Source organism: Tauraco erythrolophus, chromosome 23, assembly GCF_009769465.1.
Source record: "Tauraco erythrolophus isolate bTauEry1 chromosome 23, bTauEry1.pri, whole genome shotgun sequence".
Lineage (NCBI taxonomy): Eukaryota > Metazoa > Chordata > Aves > Musophagiformes > Musophagidae > Tauraco > Tauraco erythrolophus.
In genome coordinates, this window is record NC_141487.1 from 3,235,521 (window position 1) to 3,254,765 (window position 19,245).

General features: G+C 39.2%; 2 protein-coding genes across 2 annotated transcripts; both read right to left on the reverse strand.

Annotated features, from left to right (window-relative positions):
• Positions 1–475: 475 nt before the first annotated feature.
• On the reverse strand, positions 476–7,815 carry LOC104381117 (arylacetamide deacetylase-like 4). The gene is given in 5 exon segments (XM_009988770.2): positions 476–1,253; positions 2,261–2,324; positions 3,174–3,390; positions 7,661–7,701; positions 7,704–7,815. Coding segments are annotated over 5 exon segments (1,212 nt in total).
• Positions 7,816–12,481: 4,666 nt separating this feature from the next.
• Positions 12,482–19,035, reverse strand: LOC104381118 (arylacetamide deacetylase-like 4). The gene is made up of 4 exons (XM_009988771.2): positions 18,865–19,035; positions 16,325–16,541; positions 14,910–14,973; positions 12,482–13,253 (listed from the first exon to the last, which is right to left on the reverse strand). The coding sequence occupies exons 1-4, from the start codon at positions 19,033–19,035 to the stop codon at positions 12,482–12,484; spliced, it is 1,224 nt and encodes a 407-aa protein (XP_009987073.1).
• Between the last annotated feature and the right edge of the window lie 210 nt (positions 19,036–19,245).

Below are 19,245 nucleotides of genomic sequence, written 5' to 3' on the forward strand. Positions count from 1 at the left end.
TTCTTTCTCCTGTATTCAATTCTCTTTCAGCTTGCCTCAAATTGAGCTTTCACCAGATACAGGCTTTGATAAATCATTGACCGTGCTCATTATATACCTAAACTGTAGATTCGTGCCCTGTTACCTGCCCCAAGTTGTCCTCAAAGCACGGTTTGTGTATTAATATTACCAGAACTTTGTTGAGCTAAACTATATTGCAAAACACTTACCATGGAGACCAGATCTTTTATGGATACAGGGCAAAATTCTAAAGAGGTGGTAGAGGAAAGAAAGGTAAATTCATCTGATATTGTCTATCATAAGAGGAAACCAAGCAAAAGCCATAACTACATCCATTTATTGGGTAAAAAGAAGACAGATGCACTGCAGAAACTTAAGATGATGATTTAAGAAAAGGAAAATTGAGAGTGTTTTTTAAAAATCTTTGCAAGCAATGAGAGACAGGAATCAGGAAAGGAAAGTAAGAAATGGAATTTTACATCAATCTTAGAAAATTTATTATCTTTTCCAGGCCTTTAGTTCCAGATCGGAATGCTAGCAGCCTGCCAAAAGGAGCCAAGAATACTGTTCCGTGGAATCCCTCTTGCAGGTGGCACCAGGTCACTTTTATACCGTGATCTTCTAACCGTTTCTTGTAGAGCAGTCCATCATCTCGAAGCACATCAAATTCACAGGTCAAAATGAAAGCCTCAGGAAGTCGAGCAATAACGCTGTCTTCAGCTAGCAGTGGTGAAAAAACAGTGTCAAATAGAGGCTTGACCTGCGTGTAGATTTCTTCTGAGGGTGGATGTTTTGTGCTTGGTTTGTAGCCTCTTGCTTTAAACTCGTGAGGGATGTTGTCAACACTCACCCACTTCTGATACTTCAGTCGCAAATCTTCTGGAACATGATAACCTTGAAACAGTGCTTCCTTGAGTCGCGGGTCTATGTTGAGATACTTCAAACCAAGAACAAGGGTTCGTTCCTTTATTAAAATGGGGACCTTCTCGTTTTGCTGATAAGAAGGCAAATCAAAGTCCACGCACTGGAGATAAGGATATATTAGGATTTGTGCTCTCAGCTTTGGGAGATCTCTTCTGTTCACCAGTGCTTGGGCCACAGCAGCAGTGAGCGTACCTCCACTGCTGTCTCCACAGATGATAATGCGAGAAGGGTCTACTCCGTAGTCTTGCGCATTCCTCAGAAAGTGTATGGTGGCAGTGAGACAATCCTCAAACTGGGCTGGGTATGGATGCTCAGGAGCTAAGCGGTACCTAAACAGGAGTGAAAGTGTTTTAACATAGTCGTATCCAGTGAACGATCCAACTGTCATTTTTCAATCATATATTTCATTCTGAAGATAGGAAAATTTTCTGGGATTACATTTACAGCAATAGAAATGATTGTAATTATTGCTTTTCTTGTATTATTTCCTACTATCGTTAAAGTTTGGGGCAGTCAGTACTCTACTGTATCTTTGCAAAATACTTCTTTGTCTGTCTTTTAGGTGACTGAAGGCACATACTGAGTAATTGTAGAATTAGGTGGCAAGACAGGTATGCATGAATCAGTTATCAGCAATTCCAGTTAGAAATTGAAGTGAACATTTCAAAACAAATTATTAGAGAATATGTGTGTAGAAAATTGGTAATGAAATTATGAAAGGTTTTCAGTGGTTTTCTATAAGCTGAATTCTTTATAAACAGAATCAGTAAGAGTTAATGGTTCTTCAGCTCTTTTAGGATATACATAGTAATCAGTTTCCAAGACATCAACTCTTTTCCTGAGCTTTTAAAAATTAGTTCTTTTGAAAATGCATTACAGGTCATTAGAAGAATACTTTGAATTATTATCTCAGGTTGATTGCAAGTTAAATGTAGATATTCCCCCCCCCAGTTTTTCAGAACTACTACTAAAATGGGAATTTAATAGTCTGGGCAACTGTGCTTTTAACAGAACCAGTTACATTTCAAACACAGTGTCAGCTTTCAGTTTAAGGTGGTTTGGATGTGGCTTTAGGATGAAGCATCCTCACCTCTTATTGGTGGCTGCAAATTACAAAATTATTATAATGGATTTTGTTTGAAAATAAGCAAGTGGGGATTAACTGACTAATTCTTCCTAAGAGTAATTAGTGCTTGCGACACGTGATCATTAAATATAAACACTGTGTGCACTTTACAGGGAGCTTGGCTTGCAGGGAGCACGCATTGAAGTCTGACAAACCTAGCAGGAGGCACAAGTGGCTGCCATTTCGTGTGTCTGGATTGACTCCACTTACCCAACAGACACAACCACTGAATTGCTTTTTCTGGCGAAACAGCGGCATGTTCTTTCGTAGGCCCCTGTAAAACAAAATATTTCAATGGAATTGTGACTTGCTTTAAAAATAAGTTGGATGAAAATATTCTGAAATTCTTATCTCTATTCTGTGATTAATGCTACGCTGTAATTCTGTTATTGTGGCGGGCTCTGATCTGGACATGGCTCATAATTTCATTACGTCTGTGAGAATCTTCTTGCTAGTAAGAAACGTCGAATTTACACCAATGCATTGTTTCAGTCTCATCTTTGAAAAGTTAGTAAATAGAAAGCACCACTGCTGCCACTTCTCAAGCGGTATTGAAGATGAGAAGTTATTTAAAAACAAAACAAAACAAACAAACAAGAAAAGCCCTGCTAAATCTAGCACAAGAATTTTTCTTGTGCATGAGCCACCATCTAGTCTCTTATGCCTTTCTGTTTCAAATGCCAAAATGTATTTTTTCCTTGTTTTGCCACTGTAAAGACACAGCAGTATACACCCATACGCAGAGGCATACACACACATGTATATGGTTCTTAAACTTAACTTTAAAATATGGTATATTTTAAAGAACCAATATGGTTCTTTAAAATAAGAAATAAAATTCTAATTAGATTTACAAGTTTTCTCGTAGAAATGAGGGAGAAGAAGGAAGAAAACAGGTGTTATAAATTATCAGAGAATAAAAGTTCTTTGTACATGACCTATTTAAAGACAATTTAACATGATGCCTGCTGTGTGTAAATAAAATCATTCTGCTGTCCTGAAGTTAGTTTTGTTATTTATAATCTTTAACCTACTAACTGTTCTTGTCATTCAAGAAATGCCATGTCAGATCAGAAACTACATAGTGTCTGTAGTTATAGCTCATATTATATATATTACTTACGAATGCTTCCGAACCGTCCAACTCCTCCATGAAAATAAAGTATTCCTCTTCTTTGGCCAGTGGTTGATATTTTTGGCTGGTAAATTCTTACTTTAACCTTTTCAAACCTTAAGTCCTTGATTAAAAGATGTTTATCTTTTAATGGTGGTATATTATCCATTGCAGTCCTGAGGAAATGGACTTCTGAGGTGATTCTGATTTTTTCCAAAACTTTTGCCTGTTAATAAAGCAAAGGAAGCCAAAAATTAGTGCAAATTTCCATCTTACCTGGAGATTGATCATGAAAAATTTAAAATTCCACGGTCAAGTCAAACTTTGTCTCCTGATGGTTCTTACAACAAAGTGACCAGTTATGATGATGATTTGGATACATCTTCATTGTAATTAATACCTGCCAAAATTTGAAATTCAAAGAGTAGTAGATTTGACAGGCATGGGTGAATTTGTCTTCTGTAGGTGCCTTATGTCCGTGCTTCTCCCAAAGCAAGGCCTTTGAGCCTGAGAGCTGCTTTCACAGAAGTGCAGTCATTTGGCTCATTAATACTGTCTGACATCTCTGGCAAAAATGGTACCAGAGCTATCTAGCAGAAGATAAGAGTTTGCTTTGGTGGTAATTTCCAGATTATATTAGAAATGTTAGATGAGAGCATGGTGGTTTTCAAATTATTTTGTTCTTCAGTGGTGAAATCCTGGCTTAGTTTTCATCAGTAGGAAAAAAAATCAAACTATTAGTAGTAGATAAAAGAAGGTGTCAAATACTTCAACTTGTCAGGTATTTAAGTAGCCGTGTGCCTGAACAAAATAAGGAGAGAGTAGTTACAGCATTTTAGGCTTCAGCTTTGGATGAAGAAGTGTGGCTAATCCTTTAGTTTCCCAAACTTATGCCACTTTTTAACGTGCAGGAAAAAAATCCTGTAGTGTCTACCACAGCTGGCTTCCTGAACAGGAATAGCTTTGAACCTCAGCTTGATCTTCTTACAGCTCAGTGATTCTTACTTAAACGCTCGGGCTGAAGGTTCTTATTTCACTCTGAGCTACTCTACTTCATTGCCTCTGGATGGCTTTAATCTGTTTCAGTTGTCTGCTCTAGTCCATTCCTGCTCAAGATGCAAAGCATGAGGCAGTATCACTATATTTCCACTATATTGGATTAGATTTTGTACTTTTCTTCTTCAGCAATAGACTTCTCTAATGAGTGATCTATCTTGCTGTTGCCATTATTCATGCATATGTATTTCAAAAAGAATTGCATATACAAAGGTATATACTGCATGTATCTTAAAAACTCAGTAAGTCTTGTGGCTTTTACCTCACGTTTCGCAGACCTCGTGTAGCTCAATAAGGTGGTCCTTTTAAATTTGATACAGGTATCCATTTTAGGCCATTTGAGGAGCTGATCCCATATGCCAGAAGGATCATCTTGTGGCCAAGTTTTAGTCTTGTACTGATTCCTCCTACAGAACCCCTTATGATGTCCATGGGAAAATAATTTTGTTTCTTTAATCCTCCAATTCCTTCCAGTATTTTCGTTCCTTATATTAATACTTTTGCAACAGTAAAAGTTAAACCTGTAATTAGCTGTATTGTTTGTATAGAATTAGAGATCCTCTTTGTCTTGGAAGTACTAAAAAATAGTGGAGTCTTTATCAACTGCTGTGTTTGGTGTTGGCCGTCTGATATCTCGTATTTGTTAAACCTGCAATGGTTTCCTGGGTCAGCTTTCACAGAGATTGGCATTTGTTTGTGTTGCTCTTAGTCACTTCACTGTTGACTGTGAATGTCTTCCGTGAATTACCTGAAACAACGTACAGTTATGGGAGACATCCGTGATTAGTATCATCACACATAATCTTCCTAGTTTTTTCTGTTACTATGCAAATGAAATTTTCATCTTGTGGTGTTGTTTTAAATTGTACACGTCCTGTGAATAGAAGTTCTACAAGAACCAGCAGAATTTGCATTTTTGCTTTGTTCTCTGATTCAAGTCCTTTTTTTCAGTATATATGCTCCCTCAAAGTGACGTATTGGGTTTTGCCTACAGTTTCTGGAAAAAGGTGATTGCTCATATGACAGCTGCAAGACTGGGCTACGTGTACGTAAAGGTACTCTTAAGAGTATAGCTAGACTACGTGTCACTTACTTCTCTGTTACCAGAAATCCCCCTTTCAGGATCTTCATGCTTCCTCTTTTGCAGGTGATTAACCAAGTCAGTCAAAGACCTACATTTTGACGTTTATAAGTAAGTGCCACTGCTGAGTAGTGTAATTTGTAAACCAGTAATTGGATAGTTTGGTTATATATTGATTAAGGATCTTTCAACTCTATAGCTGACAAGACAGCTGGAAAATTAGTGAAGACTTTCAGGTAGCATAAGACAATGGCAGTACGGGACTAGAGAACTAGACCTCGTTTGAAGCGTTGTCTAGCTCAGCCTCTGCCCTCACACTTAAGTGCAACAGTGTCTGGCGTTCACAGTGAAATACTGAAAAAACGATCCCACTGGCAACAACTGGTGTGGAGATCTCCATGCAGCAGGAGAAAAGCTGTGTAAGAGCTGAGTTAGCTTAGCAGTTGGAGTCCAGATACATGTTCAAGCAAAGGACTAGGCCCTGCAGTAACATGCGTGTAGTAATGTCTGTCGGAGGGATGTGACAGAGCTGTGCTATCCATGCTGTTGGGGTCCTTTGTCCTTGTTACACAGGTACAAACGCCTGCTGTGGACACCCCAGATCTCATCTGAAGTGCACGTGGTGCCAGCCCTTCTACTTGAGTCCTTACTAGAATGAGTTGGGTACAAGAAGCTGACAGAACTGTTAACGCAGAGGTAGCATGATTTAATCAGCCCCCCTATTTCCTAGGCATGATCAGTCACAAGTCCCCTGTCTGTTGTTTAGCTTTACTGATATGTCAACTTCTCTTATTATAGACTGAATATTAGATGAAAAAACAAAAGATGGGTTAATAGATTTCAGTGAAGAAGTTTTATTGACATTATGATGTTGCTGTTTTTATTTAAGTGTGTCCTCAGAGGTGAAGGCAGACATTTCTTCATACAATCTATTAGATTGGGCAGAACTACTTCAAACTGGTTTGTCTCCAGTGATTTCACATGTATCTTTTGTCCCAGACTGGATATGCTAGTAAACTTTACTTTTCCCTGCAGTTTTGACATCATGGGTTGTCATCCTTTGAAAGTATTTGGCTACTTTGATGTAAGTAATTGGCCTAACAGCAATACCAGGAGTTGCTACGTGACTCAGACTTCACTTGCATTTAAACCTTTGTGTAACCATACATTAATATTTTTATCTTTCTGCTCCTTTGAGATGATGTGGTACAGTGCTTTTGTTTTGCCTCTCACTGGCCAGCAAAAAGGATACAAAATGCTAAGACCAGAAGTTAAAATATACATTTATCACCAGTAAGTTTCTAAATTCTGCAGTTTAGCCTTTTACGTATGAATTACACAAAGATAAAACTTTGTCTGATGCATAAAGAGCATATAAAGAGTGTTTTGACAATGTGGAAATCCACACATCGTGTAGCAGATATAAGAAAATTTAATTTTACTTCAATTACTATCCTATCAGTGTACAGACTTGGGTGGGGCACTTCTCAAGCGACACGATGAATTGTGTTCTTAGGAGCTTACTGGCTGACTACAAACAAAACTTAATAAGCAATGTAGCAGGGAAAGGGAGGAAGAAATAATAACGTTAGAATATGGAGTTGAAGTGAAATATAATGCACAAGCCAAAAAAAAATATTTTTTTTCATAATTTAAAATGTTAAAAGAAAAAAAGCTTGATTTAGGTATTACAGAAGAAGTGTTTTTAAAATGATAGAGGCAGCAATTAATTCAGGAAAGGATAATTTATGAAACAGAAAGACAAGTGGAAGTCACATTTTAGTTTTGAAGAGAAACGACGAAAAACAAGGGAGGATCGAAAATAGAACAAAAACAATGACACAGGCAGCTTTAATGTTGTGTATACTGTCTCAAAAAAAGAAAGTCATATAGATATTGAAAGGCAAAAGATGGTGAATGGAGCAGCTGCTTTTCAGATGGCTCAGAAGCAGAGTGATACACTTGTAGAAGACCACTGAGATCAAGGACATCATTTGATTGCTCATTGTCGACATAAGCACTGTGTCATACAGAGCAGAGGTTCCACACAGAAGTGCAGTAAGCTGCTTAAGCCTTCCAGCACTGCATTGAGGCAACAGGTTAAAAAGCTAAAACATAGACCATCAGAAAGAAAATGGGTATTATGCCATCTGCAGAATTTTGTTTTTCCACATTTTCACCAGCAGTGCTGCATAGCAAGCAGCAGAGTCTATTATACCCAGCTGAGTTCCCATCACCAAATTAATCCAGTTGCATATTTGCAATATATTTAAACATTAATTCTAAAACCCCACACCAATCCATTACCACTCTATCAGAAATTAAATTAAAAACTCCAGCTTTAATCAAGTTTACCTACCAGACCAAAACCGAAGTTCAGGACGTAGTGAAAAATGTAAGCTTTTGGCGCTGACTAAATCCAGGAGGTACTTCTACTGTGGGATGTTCGTAATAGAATGCCATTGCCACCAAGATAATGAAAACAGCAAGAAAAACGGCTAGGAGGGGTCCCATCTCACTCTGCTGTTAGGAGCCAAGTGGAAGAACCAGCTGTGCCTTCCTCCCCCCTCTGACTTTTGAAGTATTTCTGAAGGTAAAGGCGAAGGATTAGGAATTCTCTTCATATCCCATCATCCAGCTTTTAAAAATGCTAATAAGATGTTGAAAACATGTAGCAACCCAACCGTACAATTAGACAGAGAGTTACAATTCGTCATGGGAGATGCTTGCATAAGCAGTTTTTCCTATTTACAGCTAACCTGTTTTGAGTCTGTGCCCATCACCATAGAACCAGTGCTCCATGTATCATTTGTAGCATCAGTGTTACGAGAAGACAAAAACTCATTACGTCTCTCCCTGTTTCTTGAATGCAGTCAAGTCTGTATTATTTCTGAGCTCCTGTGAGTTCCCGTGGAACAGGATTTCTTAGTAACCATCTGCAGAGCTGCTCAGTTTCTTGATTTATTGTGTCTCCACACCTTACTTCTTCTGACTTTTAGTGAAATTGAGGTTTCAGTGTTGCAAACATTTCATCACCTGTGATGACTGATTCTGTACAGTGCTATGATGTTGCATCTTTGAGTCTAATGGGACCAGAAGCAGCTGCAGCCTGAAGTATCAGTGCTTTGCATCTTGCTTGATCCTCCTTGATGGCTTTTCTGCAGCGGGTGAAAGCCAATACCAGCTGTTATGTTTGGTTGTTTTGTGTTTGGTTTTATAACTGCCTCTTGGTTGAACCTTACGGTGCTGCAGCCTCTGCCTTCTCATGAATATATTACTTACAGGTGTCATTCCAGATAGAAATATGATTCCAGCTGATGAAAACTAGACTTGGAGTTCATGGTTTCTCTGCTAGTAGCAATGACTAGACATCAGCAGCCCGCTCTTTTCTGTGTGCTCTGTGGTGAGCTTTAGGATCCATGCCTTCCTCTGGAACTAAATTATTTTTCAGTACACGAATCATTAATGATAAGATGTAACCTGAAACAAAAAGATCTGTAAGTAAAGCTTTTTCAGCTCATATAATGTCACCTTTGGGAACAGTGCCTTTTTATCAGACTGTGCAAGCCTTGAAGGCAACAGATTCTCACTCTGAAAAAGAGCAGTATGAGTAAAATGAGTGCGTAAAATTTTCCTTAAAAAAAAAAAGAGTGCAAGGGATAAACTGACCTTGAGATGTATGTATATTAAAATGAAACTTAAACACAGAGAACCCCAGAGCTTTAGAATGCACAATCCATGACCTCTGTAGGAAAGAAGCCTTCAGATTTGATTCGTGGCTTTAGAAACTGTTTATTAATTGTTTAGAATAAACGTGAAGGAACTGCATTTTAGAGTCTGGTAATACGCTCTCTGAAAAGAAGCTGATTCTGCTCCCTCTGCCCAAACTGTTTCTTAATTTTATCCAAGAACTCCTTGCAGACTTTCATTTCCCAGTGTTCCCCGTTCCCGCTCCCTGCCTTGCCAGAAGGTTGTTTACATGCTAAGTATAAAATCAGGTTCCTTGTTGTTTATTCTTCCTTGTGTCACTTGGTACAGTCTCCCAGCTCGATAAGGGGTGTTGGTGAAAGGCACATTGCCTGGAGATTGGGACACTCTCTTGGGAAATGGAAGCTGTGAATTCGAACCTGCCAGGACCGAGGTGCATGTAGGGTTCAGCTTTCTCGTAGCTTGGGCAAGATCGTTAGGAAATACTATTACACAAAGCATGGTTGCAGCTCCCTTCTGTGGCGTTTAATAGTGGAAGTAATTGATCATCTTTGCACTAAACTGCGCTGTCCCAATGAGTTAGGTGTGGTCTAAGTATGCTTATCAGATTTGGCCGCTCTGGGGATCTAAGAAGTCTTCTGACACTTGTGACAGATCCTTTATACGAAGGTTCTTACCGTCTGTTTTGTAAATCTTTTTGGTGCCAGTCCCTATGGTAGCCAGTTTACCAACAGCTGGTAGGTCTTGGACTCTTTTGGGCATGTTAACTAGATCCAACCATCACAGCACCCCCACCAACCCCAGAGGCTCCACACAAAGAACGGATGTGCTGGAATCTCTTACCAGCTATAGACGAAACAGACTAGTTGGTTCCTGAAGTAACAAACTGTTTTTTTCTTTGGGCGTCACAGATACACAGAGTAATTCTTAATGTTTTATAAGTGTAGACTCAGCAATTTACAAGCTTTTGCTTGAGTCCTAGGGTGGAGAACCATTCCCTAAATAATCTTTCAAGTGTGTGCTCTCTCTGGCTTCTGATTTTTTAACCTTATCTCTTGCTTCTCTAGGATAGACCAGAGAAATTGGTCCCTGAGGTCAAAATCTCATTTTCTCCTACCGCAGGAACTCCTTTTTTTATTAATTTCCATTGAAGAGCTAAATGTCAGTGCCTGAACTCCTGTCAACACTGGGCTGGCGTCCATAAGCTTTTTGTCTACTTTGTGTAGCTGCATGTGCTAGGGGAGACAGAGACTGAGCCAGTTGCGTAGTCTTCAGACAGTTCCAAGAACTCTCTGCCCATCTCTGAATCATGACTCTGATTAGGTGGCAACTCAGTGCTTGCCTGCTTAGGCTGAGGCACCCCAGGTGCAAATGGGTGCCTGTACTCGGGCACTGGGAGAAGTTTCCAAGAGAAGGTGCTTCTTGGCCCAGGAAGCTCCTTTTGAGTTCTGCGGAGCGTGAGAGCCATCTGGTGCTTGAAAGCTGAACGGGAAAACTGACCTCGCCTGGTCCTCACCAGCATGTTCCGACTGCCATGAGATCGGTTAATGGCTTATTCTGTGCAATAGCTTGTGTGGTGTGCACACTCGTATCCGTGTCTATTTCTGCATGCATAGAATCATAGAATCACAGAACGGTTCGGGTTGGAAGGGACCTCAAAGATCATCTAGTTCCAGTCCCCCTGCCATGGGCAGGGAAACCCTCCACTACACCAGATTGCCCAAATCCTCATCCAACTAATACCTGTGGAGAGACGTTGGTGTCCCCAGTTCTGTAGGTGCACTGCGAGTTTGTCATGGAATGAGATGTGTGTAAAACAGTGTGTGATCACATGGGATCAGCTCATAACTTAAAACATTCCATGTGGAATTGTATGGACATCCTCAGTTCTGACACTTCCAGCCATCTCTGTACCTGCAAAGAATCATCAAAAGAACAAGCTGCTCACGTATTATCCCGCCTTTTGCACAGCTTTTACAGCAGGTACTGACTCTGGGGGCCTGGCTTCAGCTACCAACGTGAGCTGCTAAGCCAGCCTTCATCTTGAGATCAGAAACCAAAATGAATCCTCAATTTCACATCAGGCTGCGTAACCAAGGCAAATCCTATAATCCTCAAACGCTGGAACATTTGGAACTTTATCCTGTTATTTACTCTGGGAAGAATTTCTTTGCTTGAAGGTCAAGTGGTAATCCCTGCCACAAGAAAAATGAAACAAAATATCTGTTGTGTCACCAGGGCATGAGGAAACATAATTGCATTTGCTGGGAGGTACTGGAGAACAATAATTCACAAGTAACAACTTGTTGCTCCAGAGATTTGTAACTGCTAACTTGTCACCATAGTTAATTAATGCGATGATAAGGTGAAGAATTTAACCCACCATTTTCTTCCTACTCACAGTTTGGCTGGCAGAGAATGCTAACTGCTTTCCACACTGGTGTGTACTTGGATGTTACAAGTGCAAGATGGTTGCATAACAATGATGAAATATTTTATGGTTCCTAGGCATTGTGTGGCCAGCTATTTTGACATGCAGTGGCAGTTACCTTCGCATCTGTGTTTAGTGACAGTGGATCTGTCCTAATAAGCAATGTAACAATTGATCTGAGATTGTTTTCTTTCCTTCACATTTTGAATATTCGCAAAAATTATTCTGACAGCTTCCATGCTGTTTACGTACTTTCTCCCCAAATTCTGAGTAAACAAGTTGATTACTTATCTGAGTACAAAAAGGCAAAAAACGCTGTGTCTCTGTCTTCCCTGAATGCAACTAAATGCTTCTTGGAAGGGAACTTCGGAGGATCAGTTGTGTTTGTGTGGTTCTCCCTCACTGCATCTGTGTTGCCGGTCGTGGATGCTTACAGGAAGCCATCTCCTACAGCTCACGTTTCTGTACCTCCCTTCTGTGTCAGCCGTTTCCCTTTAAAATCAGATTTGTAAGTACACCCAATTCCCTCCTTCAGATTTTACAACCAAATCCAAAGCTACTGATTGCCCGTACACGTAGTATGATGATAATTACTACTCATCTTAGAAGTACTGAAAGTATCTTCAATCTCCAGAGGCGTTGAGGGGGACATTTTATCTGTGTTGTCGTGCTGATTTCGTGTGTATTATGTGGATATGCATATGCACGTTACTGATTACTCGTATAATGCATGCTTTAAATTTTTTTTTGCTATAGTGCGTTTTTATTCTTTGATGTAAGAAAAGAACAAAAATTCTTGCAATGTAAGAAGAGAGCAGCAAAACAAGCATACTGATGGGGGGGGGGGGTGGTGGAAGAAAAAAAAAATATTAAAAATACATCATGTTCCCCAAGTAATCTCAATTGAAAATCTGAATTCAGCAGACCACGCTTATCTTACTATTTCTCACCTAGATTCCAATGTACAAATAGCTAGTAAACAGGTAATTGAAAAATTGAAATACACTCTGCATACCAGCTCCTTGGATTCAAGAAAACATTTCAATAGCCTTTGATAAAGTTTACCATGTGGTTCACCATTTTCGTTGATGATGGGAAAGAGAAAATACCATAACCAAAAAATCCCAGTGCACAGTGGAAGCCTTTTTCCATATGGTGCCAGGTCACTTTTACGTTGTTGTCCTCTAACCGCTTCTTATACAACAGTCCATCATCTCTGAGCACATCATGCTCACAGGTGATTATACAGGTATCAGGCAGGTGGCAAACAACAGCATCTTCTGCTAACAGTGGGGAGAATGTTGTCTCGAACAGCTCTTTTGTTTCTTCATGGACTTGAGGTAAAAATGAAGTGGGTAGTGGTGGTTTATAGCCCAGTTTAAATATCTCCGGGATAAGATCTGGATTTATCCATTTCCTGTATTTCAAGTTCATACTCTCGGGAACATGAGAACCTGCCAAAATAGCTTTCTTCATAGAGCAATCCTTGTTCAAGTACTTCAGAATAAAATGGATTGTACGTTCCCGGGACAAGAAGGCAACGAAAGCATTTTTCTGGTGAGATGGCAGATTGAAGTTCAGTGCTTGGAGAAATGGATAGATCAGTACCTGGGCACGTATCTTTGGGATCTCTCTTCTGTTTGCCAGTTCTTGGCAAACAGTAGTAGTAAAAGTGCCCCCTGCACTATCACCACAAACAATAATCCGATCAGGATCCACTCCGTAGTTTTCTGCAGTCTTCAAAAAGTGTTCAGCAGCCATGAGACATTCCAAAGTTTGGGCCGGATACTTACGCTCAGGAGATAAATGATACCTGAAATGTACAGAAGACAGTGATTATTACAGACACATCTCTCTGTAAATTGCCTGGATGTGTCATCTTAAATGCACCCTATGCATTTGCAAAAACTCACCAGACCCTGTATTGCTTATTTAGTTTAAAGTTTTGCATGCTGAAGCAAACAGAACATTTCTCCCTCCCATTTCTGTCGAAGTACAGAGGCCACTGATCCTAGAGGTTTATTCCGGCATAATTCAAGAGCGTGAGGGCTTGAGCAGTGCAGTTCAATCACCCACGTCATACAAAGCCTCAATTCCTCAATTCCAAATTCAAATACATTTGCTCGATTCCTGATCCGAGTGCAGACGCCTGGGATCGAAGCTCGTGGCAGCAGGGAAGTCTGCAGTTCCCTCATTTGGACTGGCCTTGCGTGTGCGTGTAGCAAGGGGTCAACCCTGATAGCCCACGAGATCCAACCAAGTTCTGGCTCCTGACTTTTTTACACTGAGAACACTGATTATTGCATTACTATATATGAGTACAGCATCGTATATTATCATTACATTTTAATGTAAAAATAATAATTTACTAATGTATTATATTCTAAACCACCATACAGTAAATGTACTGTGATGACAAAATAGCTTTCTGTAGAAAATTATTTTGCTTATTTTATTAATTGAAACACGTGAATTGCAGAGGAGTGATACTTTCTCATGATGAAAAGCAAGGCAGGCAGAACAGTCAGATACCCAGTCAAGTTAAAATGTTGTAATTTGATTCCAACGACATGTAAGACTGCTTTGAGACTACATTTTTAACAGCCCTGGTTCTTCATTTTCTGTATTTGTGGTCTCAGGGCTTTCTGGAGAAGATTAAGTTCAATAAGGAAAAGATAAATACTACAAAGGTAACAGTGCAGGTGTTCTCTCTTAACAGCTTGCTAAGGCACACTGCTTCTGCTTTTCTGTTTTTTCACTGTTCTGTGAAATTAATTCAATGGATTCATAAAGTAAGCATCCTAATAATGAGGGAATAAAAGAATATCAATATCTTATTTTGGAGTCACTTTAAACGCATCATGGCTTACCCAGACAGGTACAGAATATGCAATTTGTTCTCCAAACCAATTCCACTTTAATAAAATGCTTTAGTAATGACTTTTTTAATGGAAGAATTTGTTGGAAACTAAAGTTTCTTCATACCATCAGCTATTTTTCGTAAGCCAAACATCTTTAAAAGGAAGCAGTGGTCCATGCAGTTTTAAAAATATATATTAAATTTTAGACTTGTTATTTACTCTTTAAAAATCATCCCCAAAGCCCTCTAAATATTAAAACCTGAAATTGGGAAAACAGCTTATAATTCCTTTTTATCAAACAAAGGCAATTATTTTTGTAGTGATAACAATGTAAAGCAAGCAAATCTCTGTTCTTCTGAAAACAGCTGGCGTACGTATTACATTTGTAACTTCATAAACCTGTGTCAGATATTTCTCAGTGTCATTTCACGACACGTGCTTGCTCACACAGATCAATGACGTAGGGGTAGACAACATTAGAGCTCAGTTTCTTTTCTTATATTCAAAGAAAAGTGAGCACAGAACGGGCATCGTTCAGCGGAGTGGGCGAAGCAAGGGGAAAGCAGCGGAGGTAATTCTGGGGGTGACATTAGGTGGAGCTCACTTACCCGACAGACACAACCACCGAATCAGATTTTCTGGCTATGTACTGGCATACTCTTTCATAACTTCCTGAAAAACAAATGTTGTGAATGTAATTAATATCTTAGAGTACTTGAAGCAATATCGTCCCTTGTGGTTTTATGACATACTGCCATGATCGAGCATGGGCGCCTTGCCTGTTTAGTGAGCTACCCAAATTTTCTCAAGGATAAAAATAATCTAGACTTGTGATCATCAGGACACACATTTAGGGAAATTGTTGATCTGTAATGAAAATAAGGAATTATGGTTATTACTATTAGACAAGGGGCAATGGTTTTAAACTGAGAGAGGGTAGAATTAGGTTGTGTATCAGGAAGACATTTTTTATGATGAGAGTGGTGAAACATTAGAACAGGTTGCCCAGAACAGGATGCCTGACCATTGGAAGTGTTCAAGGCCAGGTTGGATGGGACTTTGAGCAACCTGATCTAGTGGAAGGTGTCCCTGCCCATGGCAGAGGGGTTGGACTAGATGATCTTTAAGATCCCTTCCAGCCCAAACCATTCTAGGATTATTATGCACAATTGCTTAGAGTGGTTATAAGGGATAAACCAGCTTGAGATCTTTGTAAAAGCTTATTACATTGTTTTGAGTAACTGTGGGTCTCAAATCGGTGTATTTCTGAGTGCCTAACTCAGGAAGAAACCCAAGGCATCCAAATTGTGTTATAGTAAATTGTCCAATGATATAATTATTCCACGGTAAGGTTGTGGGCATAAAAATGCCTCTTTTAATGAATTTAAAGATACACTGAGTTTTCCTTCAACCTTAATTCTGAATTTGCTGCATTTGGATTTGATTTACAAGTATTTGCTCAATGATGTGTTCTTTCAATTACAGAATTCTAACATTGTTTAATATGTGTGCATGTCTACTGCCTATATAAACAGTATCTTCTAGAACTTTTTAAATTACATATTTGCAATTATCTGCTTTCTCTGATAAATGAAACTGGAAAAAAAGACAGCATAACTAAAGTATCATGGACATACATTTTAGAATGGCTGCTATAGGTCACCTGAATTGCCGTGAACACTGTAGAAGTCCCAAAAACATGCTGCAGTTAGAGGTCAAAGGGAGGAATGCAGGTGTTAATAACGTCTGTTAGGATTTCAGACAAAAAAAAAAATTCTTTCTTTAGCAGCACCACTTACTGTAAGGAATATATATGCCATAAAGAGTGCTGTATCCTGTAGAGATAATTTAGGTACTAAATAAGGACAGATTAGAGCATTTAAAAAGTAAAAATAAACATTAAGTGCTTGCTCTCTCTCAATCTTTTAAACTAAGCTTCAGTCACTTCTTACGCTCAAGAGAGTTTTTAAAAACAGATAGTTAACAATCCTAAATAATCATATTTTCTCTTTCAGTTCCTTACTTATGCTTCCGAATATCCCGCATCCTCCATGGAAGAAGACGACTCCTCTCCGTTTGCTCGCAGATGGCACCCTTGGGAGGTAAATCCTCACTGGCACCTCATCAAAGTGCAGATCCTTTATGGAGAGCTTTGAATCCCTGCATGCCGGCAGTCCATCAACAACCAACCTCATAAGTACGTGCTCCTCGATGATACCCAGACTTTCTAAGTTCTTTGCCTAGATATATCAGGAAAAATGAGAAATTCATATAGAAATTCAAGTCTTCCCACCCTAGAAAGGCCACAGGCTACCTTTTTCCATATTATATTTAGGATAACTCTATTGGTTAATTGCCACCTTATAGGATTACCACAAATAACTGTCGTGGCTTTGTGATTTCAGTTATGGAAGTGAAAATGTACGTCTTCATGATCTGAGGTGCCATTATTTCTGTAACAATTTTTGTTCCATGTTTCTGTAATATTTGTTCCATGAAATGTATTACATAAATACCTTCTAATTTCTGTGATCCGGACTTACCACAAGTAACCTCAGGCATTTACTGAGGTATGGAAGTGAGGAGTCATGAGGCCTGAGGCTCCTTTTCTAGTCAGTGAAGAGAAGGAGGCATTTCTTGAGGATGGCTCCAATTTCAGGTGTGTTAAATTATTCTCTGGACCTGTCTGTTCATCTCCATTGGTTACAAAGGGAGGCTGTGTGCTTCACATGCCTCAGTTAAGGTATTTAAGGTTACGTGAGATTAAAATGTTCCTAGCTTGACCGCATTTAGTATACTGGGAGAAAAAGACTCATGCCAGTTTGTGTGCAAGATTCACTTACTGGTCTTGGGTCATCTGCATGCCACAGGATCAGTGAGGACAAGCTTTAAGAAAATCATTAGTGCCTATAACCAATAATTATGGGCTGCTGGCCTAAATGAGGAATTGATGAAAATTATTTTGAATCTTATCTCCTTCTCCATCAGTGAAACTGTTGCCTTTATCAAGGCACAAGTATTCATGAAATGGCTCTGCAGTCAGTTTCTTACATCCAATCAGGGAAAACAAATAGACAGGGCAGGTTTGTTAAATGTGTCAAAACATTTTCTTATCCAAGGCCAGTCAGCTGCTGATAATTGAGATCACCTGAAGATCACGCTGAAATCCTCCTTTATTTTGGACGCGTGTTGTAACGGATGCATTTCCTGCTAGGGACAACATTTCCCTTCCCATTAAATGGTGACTTAATTGCCCTTATGGACTAGTATAATTCATTCTTCTGGAATGGTGGTAATCATCACAAGCAGTTTGCAAATGGTATTGTTCTCTTCTGAGCATCAGAAGTCTCCGTGTACACTGCTGGTTTGATGCCTTATAAACTAGTGACCAGCTATGCTTTCGTAAATTGTTCTGTCCAGCCTTGTGTATCCAGCCTGTAATTTAGATCTGCTCTGTCTGTCTCAGATGCAATTCAAATATTGGCCTTAAATAGTAATTTTGCTGTGAAAGAATGGTAGAGTAAGACAAAGAGGCATAACTTTCTTAGGTGCCTGATCCCAGCTATCATGTACATATGAAGCCAAGTCTTACGTAGTTCAAGTGTGTTGCAACACCCAGTTCCTCACCAAGGCCTTTCTCAAACACGGATTCTTTCTTCCTAATAATCTAGACCACACTGCAATAAACCAGTTGGGTGAGGAGTAATAAAAGAAACCACTCTGAGCCATGAAAGAGAGAGCAAAGATGGGAACTCAGAGATTATCTTGGTTTTTTTCATAGCACTGTGCCACAACTGCCAGCAGTGCTTGGGTGTTTTAAGTCCCAGTTCCTAGAGATAAATGAATAGATGTATCTCTTGCCTTACATTTGAAAACACACATTTTTACGTATCATGGCAAAGGAGAAAATGAATATCAGAGCCAAGATACCGTGGCAGAAACTGAAGGGTCTGTATAACCTTCCCCATACAGCCATTTTCAAAACTTTCCTGACTCTTAAGTCAATCTTTTTGTCAGAGTTACGATTTTGGAATGGTTGAAGTTGCCAGAAATGTCATACTCTGTTTGTTTAATCTCATGTGTACTTTCTAACATCACTGAGTTAGAAAGAGCTTTTACAGAGCTTTCAGATGACAGATGGTAATATATATGATAAACTTGATATCAGAGCATTCTATCTAAGTATCCTTTTTCTTTTCCTTATCTTAGGAGCTCCTGACATCACAGAGGCATCAACAAATTCAGAGGAAAATGTAAATTCACGGAAATGATATCCACAGCCCTCCTGTCATCCACAGGACCAATCATTTCATTACAGAAGGCAATCAAATTACAATTGCACTGTAAGAATGCATGTCTCAGTATTTAAAAGAACTCACCTCGTATTGGCTGCTTTTCTATACAGTAATAGAATACCAGCTCAACCTTTGGCCTTTATCTTTAAATCTGTGTTGTGTGGTTCCCATTACACATAGCTGCAATATTTAGATTCATATCTTCATAGTTCTGCTGAAGTTTTTCCTTTCCTGAAAATCGAAATATCACAGAGCATGATAAACTCACCAGAATTTCCATCAGAGTATAAATGCACAGATAAAAGCGGAGCTTTGATGGCTGGTCAACATCAGGAGGAATCTCTGCCTTGAAGGAATTTTGATAAGTTGCAATTAAAACCAGTAATACAAAAGCAACTAGAATTCCTGCTATTAAAGCCAGAGCACAAAAGGATTCCATTTTTCTTTGGTGGGAGTAATTTACTAGAGAGCTGTTTGATATAACTCTGTCAATATTTATATCCTCAGGACTGACTCCACAGAGAAGTAATTTGCATACCAAAAATCCTCCGCCCTCCTCCTACAGATAAAGCTGACAGATGCTGGAAGCATACAAACATCCGGCTATTAGAACTTGATTTAGCATGGTCAAAGGTAATACATAGAAGAC